The sequence below is a fragment of the Chrysochloris asiatica genome, unplaced genomic scaffold, assembly GCF_000296735.1.
Source record: "Chrysochloris asiatica unplaced genomic scaffold, ChrAsi1.0 scaffold00005, whole genome shotgun sequence".
Lineage (NCBI taxonomy): Eukaryota > Metazoa > Chordata > Mammalia > Afrosoricida > Chrysochloridae > Chrysochloris > Chrysochloris asiatica.
This window is the reverse complement of record NW_006408523.1, coordinates 4,156,026-4,162,936: the sequence shown is the minus strand read 5'-3', so window position 1 is coordinate 4,162,936 and position 6,911 is coordinate 4,156,026. Positions and strand designations below refer to the sequence as shown.

At 47.7% G+C, this 6,911-nt stretch overlaps 1 protein-coding gene across 1 annotated transcript in view; it reads left to right on the top strand.

The window, feature by feature from the left end:
* Window positions 1–6,911, top strand: part of SLC7A1 (solute carrier family 7 (cationic amino acid transporter, y+ system), member 1) — a 41,059-nt gene that overhangs the window by 29,954 nt on the left and 4,194 nt on the right. The window contains exons 5-7 of the mRNA XM_006831946.1: window positions 602–824; window positions 1,537–1,676; window positions 4,223–4,325. Of these exons, the coding sequence (XP_006832009.1) occupies window positions 602–824; window positions 1,537–1,676; window positions 4,223–4,325 (466 nt within the window). The remainder of the gene's footprint in view (window positions 1–601; window positions 825–1,536; window positions 1,677–4,222; window positions 4,326–6,911) is intronic.

Here is a 6,911-nt window from a genome sequence, read left to right as displayed (position 1 = left end):
CACACACGCCCCTGCCTCTTGGTCTCCAGGTCTCTCAGCCAGGCCAGGCCTTGGTTCTTCCTGTTGGCATTTCCGAGTTGCTGCCTTTTGCCCACCAGTAACGTGTGGATTCGGAGCTGCCTAAATAAAAATCCAGGCCCACCGCTGTTAGTCATTGCATAGCAATCCTGTATAGACTTTCCAAGGCTGAAAATCTCATCTTTCTCCTAAGGAGCTGCTGGTGGGTTTGAACCACCGACCTTGCAGTTGGCAGTCCAGTGCTTATTCATAGCTGCCTGCTCCTCTCTTTTCCCCTCTTTGCTTCCCCCAGTACCCGAGCCTGCGAAGACAATCTGCTCATTATTCAGAGGGTTTGTTGGAACAGTCTCATGGCTGTGCATCGTCTGGGAGGGACCCCAAAACATCGACGGTCCGCGTGACTCAGTCGATGGGCCAGCCTCAAGGAGCCCTTTCCGTTTTCCTTGAGGGGAGCCATGCACTTGAGGGTAGAAAGCACCCCAAAGCTCCTGAAAGCCCAGGAGGCCCCAGACCCTGGTTGTGATAAGCTCTGTGGGATGGTGCCCACGGGGGGCCCCTAGACCCATGCCTTGCCTCCTTTCAGGTGAAGAAGTGAAGAACCCACAAAAGGCCATTCCTGTGGGCATTGTGGCGTCCCTCCTCATTTGCTTCATTGCCTACTTCGGGGTGTCGGCTGCCCTCACACTCATGATGCCCTACTTCTGCCTGGACAAGAACAGCCCCCTGCCCGACGCCTTCAAGCACGTGGGCTGGGAAGGCGCCAAATACGCTGTGGCTGTCGGTTCCCTCTGTGCTCTGTCCACCAGGTGAGAGGCTCCTTGCACAGGCTCCTCCCCAGCTTCGGACCGTGCCAGGAGGCATCACAGCCAGACAAGCAGGCCAGCTGCGGACATCTCCCTCCAGAGTACAACCTGGGGGCCAAGCCCAGCAATGAAGTGCTGCTGTTGTCAGCTGTCCCCACAGTAGAGAAAGTTCTTGGTATCTCAGTCACCAAGAACCAACCTGAGGGCCACTTTCTAATGTCACCATCATGCCCGGCCACCCCTTCAGTCGCCATTATTTGACCCTTACTTGAGCTGCGAAGTAAGGGCTACTTCACAGAGTGCAGATGGGATGTCCATGGTGTTTCCTAGCAGCCTGTATAAACAGGAAGTAAGGGGCTAGCTCAGGAGCTACCAAAGCGAAATGCTCACTGATGCATGGATGCCCATGTTTGCTGTTGGATCCAGTCAGGAGCAGTTGCAGGAATAGGTGCACACCCTCCCCTCTCATGAAGCGTGGCCAGATATAACATTGATTTCTGTAAGATTTTTGTTTCCCCGATTCATGAAAGTAATCCACACCTACAACATCCCTGGCTGACTTGCTGGCTTCCATGCCTTTGGGTTATGAGTTTCAGAGAGGCGGGCTCTGAGAATCTTAGAAGTCCGTTCTCAGGAATACGCCGGGCATGAGGGGGATTATTCCTGACAAGCTAGTTTTCACTAATGCGTTGTCTCCTCCACTCCCCTCCCCCAGTCTTTTAGGGTCCATGTTTCCTATGCCTCGAGTTATTTATGCCATGGCAGAAGATGGACTGCTATTTAAATTTTTGGCCAAAATCAACGATAGGACCAAAACACCAGTAGTCGCTACGTTAACATCAGGCGCCATTGCTGGTAAGCATAGGAACGGATTTCATATTCCAGGTGCTCTAAGAGCCGAGGCCGGCCCGTAAGAAAGGATAACTGTTTTCCTTTTGAACACTGGTGTTTGCACTGGGCAGCTGGTTCATCAAAAGGCAGCTGCCCATTTGACAGAAGACAGCTGCCAGTTTCACAGAGGATGCGATGGAGCTCACCCGGCATGGACAGAGCTCAGAATGCACATGCCCCATCTCCTTCAAGACCATGCATCTTTGTCCTTTCCCAAACATCTCACTGAGTAGATCTGCCAGGATGACATCGTCTTACGTAGCGTAAGACAAGGAGACTTTCTTTTTGTATTTGGATGGTCAGTGTCCATCCATCTCAGCTTGTGAAGTCTCTAGAAAATTAGTCTTCTGTAGGAGCAGCCATTCTGTTGCTAAGTTAGGAAACACAGGGCTCAGTCAGGTTTTGTACTTGCAGTGACTGGCGGAAAGTCCATTGATAAGATGCTTGACCACCTTAAATGAGTGAATTTGTCACAGATTTTTACTAAGTTTGCTGAGTTTCATACATGAGCCTCATATGTATTGGAAATCCTGGTGTGGTGCTTGGAGGATAAGGCACCTGGACTGCTCAATAACACTTAACAACAGCAATGAAAGAACACGAGTTTTTCCACACAATAAATTTAGAATAAGGGACCTTGGTTACACTGACAGTTCAGGAAGCACTTGGCAGCTACCTGAATGGTGGGCTGTTTGAATCCTGGCACCCTAGGAAACCCTATGATTCTGTCACATGGGGTCGCTATGAGCCAGAATTGACTCAGAATTGAGGGCACCAACAAGATCCTATAAAACCCTATGGGACATTTCTGCTCTCTCATGTGTGGTCGCTGTGAGTCAAGATTGACTTGACAACCCCCAACAAAAGCAACAACATTGTGAAGATTGCGTTTCCCGGTGGTAAGTGGTCGAGTTGAAGGCCACTGTGGATCAGAAGAAGACCAATATATTTACGGGATTGAAGAATTGAACGTGGTCATTTTCAAGAATGTGCATGTAATTTATCATATGGAATATGGTCTCCATTTCCTCGCTGTGTGGATAGAGGGAGGTCACGCTGTAATCTCTAGGGGGACAAGAATGTGCATGCCATTCACCGGGCTACAGGTTTACTCTTGGCTTTCGCTGAGCCGGAGTGTTTGATTTTCAAAGATCACCTTGTGTGGAAGACATAACATTTCCGGTCTCTCCCTGAGCAGCAAGATGGGCATGTGTAACGAACATAGTTGAATGCTGTTCTAAGTATTCAAAAGACTCTCACTGCTTTCTCATCCTATTATTTTTCCTCAATTTAAACTTGTTTTTGTTGTTGTGATCTGGAAGGCCTTGAGTAGAGATTTGTGAGAAAGTAATGGTTTCATGTTTTTGGTGTTCATTTGTACTGATTGCATATGATTGAAAAAAATCCCAAAGTAAATCAACCCAAGTGTTTTACACAGGAAATCGGACACGCATACATGTAAATAAATACACATATTCTCTTAAAGATGGCAAAGGAAGATCATGGGCAGATGTAGTTGGATGAATGGAAGATGATGGGTAGTGGATAAGGGTACATGGATGGATGGAAGGTGATGGACAGAAGTTGTATGGTGATGGATGTTGGAGGATGGATAGGTAAATGAGGGATGCATGCGTGGATGGATGAAAGGAAGATGGTAATGGATGTAGTTGGATGAATGGAAGATGATGGGTAGATGGATAAGTGTACATGGATGGATAAAAGATGATGGATGGATGGAAGGAAGACAGTGGTTGGATGCAGATGGATGTATGGAAGATGATGAGTAGATGGATAGAAAATGATGGTTGGGTGATGATGATGGATGGATGGATGGAAGGAAGATAGTGATTGGATGTAGATGGATGGGTAGATGATGATGAGTATGTCAGTGGATCCAGGGATGAGTGAAAGCTGATGGCTTCATGTATGGAAGATGATGGATAGAAGATGAGTGTTGAAGGATAGACAGATGAATGGGAGGTGCATGCATGGATGGATGAAAGGAACATGATGGTTGAATGTAAATCGATGAATGGAAGGTGACTGGTAGGTAGATAAGAGATGCATGGATAAATGGAAGATGCTGGGTGGGTGATAATGGATTGATGGGTGGATGGAAGACGGTGATTGGATGTAGATGGATGAATGGAAGATGATGGGTGGATGATGATAATGCATAGATGGATGAGTGAACATATGGATGTATGGAAGATGAGTGGAAGTTGATAGCTAGATGGATGGATGGATGGAAGTTAGACAAGAACCTCTTCCAAATGCTGTCTATCCTCCTTATTTGTTGTGTGACCTTGGATAACTCTCTATACCTGTCTCAACTAGTGTCTCTAGCTATTCAAGATACCATTGCCATGCAAAAAGGTGATGTTGATGCAGGGTCTTTCTGTATAGATGTTAATCTGTGGGGGGCTGCACTCCTTGTGGCTTGCATCACTGGTGGGTGGTGGTTCTGGTTGTCAGCTGTGGCTTGCTGACCTCTGTCTCCTCTCCAGCTGTGATGGCCTTTCTCTTTGACCTGAAGGACTTGGTGGATCTCATGTCCATTGGGACTCTCCTGGCTTACTCTTTAGTGGCCGCCTGCGTGTTGGTCTTACGGTATGTATGGATTTTCAGGGTTCTGTGGCAGACATGCAGACATGCCCTGACCCTCCCCCACATGAACGCATTTTGATAACTTTCAAGGATTCAGTAATAAGAGCCATGGGGAACTGCTTCGACCCCACCTTCCCCTCACCATGTGTCTTCACCTTTCTGGCTAAGTGTTGGAAGACAGACTCTCAGCCCATCTGCTCCACCTGGATTCTGGATTCAGGGTTTTCCACAGTGGTTATTCCCTCGACTCCTAACCAGAGTTTGACAATTTGAGCCCAACCAGTGGGAGAAAGCCTTGAGAGTCTGCTCCCATAAAGATGGCAGCCTAGGAGACTCTGGGGCAATTGTACTTTATCATTTGGGATCGCTGAGTCGGAATACACTTGAGACACAACCACAAGGACATCAACGAGGTCCAGGTTTCTGGGAGAGAGGGGGCTGGGGAGGGTCTCAGGCCTATAATGCATCGATAGCTGCACTCACCGTCGCTGGAGGAGTTCATCCCATCACATGGCATGGGGCGGCTGAGGTTCACACGCATCACACTGCCCAGGTTCTGGCCCTTTTCCCATTCTCATCAACATCAAATTCTTGTCTCTGAGTCAACCAGTTGTGGCAAAAGACTGTGAAAATGAGAAGTTTCATGACATACTGCAACTAAATAAATGCAAGGCTGTAGGCTCAAGCCCACCCTGAGGTGCATTGGCCAGCCATGGTAAAGTGGCTCCAAGCCCTGGAGTTCTCAGCTGCTCCCTGCATGCTCCTGCAGCACGTGGTCTGGGGTCTAGCATCTCCTTACCCCTGGGAGGCCAGGATTCTGATCACTCAGCGGCATTGGTGCTGAGAAACGTCTCTTCGTATCATTTTAGGTGTTTATACCTGCCAGGCTAGGGCAAGCCCTGTGGCTCTGTAGAATAATCACTGGACTCCAAACCAAAAGGTCAGCAGTTCGAGCCCACTAGCTGCTTCATGGGAGAAGGATTAGGCTTTCTACTCCCATAATGATTTACAGCCTTGGAAACCCTACACAGGGTCGCTATGAGTCGGAACCGACTTGACGGCAGTTAACAACAACCTATAAGGCCATGAATTCTGTTTCTTTAAAGTGGTCATTGGTGGTGGTGTTAAGTACCATGTAGTCGGTTCCGACTCATAGCAACCTTGCATAGGGTTTCTGAGGCAGTAAATCTTTATGGGAGCAGAAAGTCTCATCTTTCTCCCTCAACAGCGGGTAGTTTCAAACTGCTACCTTGAGGTTAGCAGCCTGACTCATAACCACTACGCTGTCGGAGCTGTTTTATAGGAAAGAAACCCACATTTCAACCGGATGAACTCCACTGACCCCTGGCTCCTTTTAAAAGGCCTTGGTGGTGCTATGGTTAGAGTTCTGCTCTGTCCTTGAGTTGGTATCGAGTTGATGCAGTGAGTTTCGGTTTTTGTTGTTGTTGTTTTACTCTTGGGGACCCAAAAACTAAAACCTTGGGTGAGGTTCCTCTACTTCCTCAGTTGACAGAGTGGTGGTGAGTTATACCATGGAATCAGTCTAGAATACTTAAAAATCTCTCTCCTGACTCTTGGAAGTAATTACATGCAAACGAATTCATAAAGCACTGTGGTTTTCAAAGCAGGCAGGGTCGAGGCGGGCTCTGCTCGTTTGGGGCAGGGAGATAAGGAACCTCATTTCAGACAAATGCAGGTGCCTTGTGTCTTGGAAATTGTGGCCACTGGTGAGGGCCTTCACCCGCTTGGTAGCATTATTTACTCCAAGGCACTTGGAGTCTTGAAATAAATTGATTCAATTAAGGCCTGCAAATAGAATTTCTCAAATCTATCAGCCTGCAGACAAGTCTGTGTGGCCCTCTGCACCAATGGGACTCTAAAGTTATTGCTTTTCTATTTCTGTCCTGTCCTCAGCTCCCGGCAGCTGTACGCCTGCTGGAAGCGGCTATCTATCTTAGCCATTGAGGGCCTGTGCTACTTAACAAACCAGTGAGAAGTGTCAGGACATTTTGGGGGTGCTGGTTAAGAGTGAAACACCAAACCCACTGAAATAGAATCAATTCTAGCTCATAGCAACATGATGTTGTTGTTGCTAAATGCCATAAAGTTGGTTCCAACTCACAGCGACCCTGTATAGGGTTTCCAAGGAACAGCTAGTGGATTTAAACCACCAACCTTGCAGTAGGCAGTCCAGCGCTTAGCCCACTATGCCACCAAGGCACCTGGAATGCATGTCCTGCACCCCTAAGACTGAAGTGCCAGGAAGTGTGTTGCCAGAAGCAAAGGCAGAGGGTAAGAGCCCATGTCTTTCCTCAGGGTGGAAGTGTGAATCTGGTAATCTGCTCCTATAAAGATTACAGCCTAGGGAACCCTAGGGGCAGTTCTCCTCCATTACATCAGGGGGCGCTATGAGTCAATAGATTAGCGTATATAAGAGTGTATATAGGGACACAGTAGAGGTTCAAGCTGGATTCAGAAGAGGCCATGGAACGAGAGATATCATTGCTGATGTCTGATGGATCTTGGCTGAAAGCAGAGAATATACCAGAAGGATGTTTACCTGTGCTTTATTGAATATGTGAAGGCTTT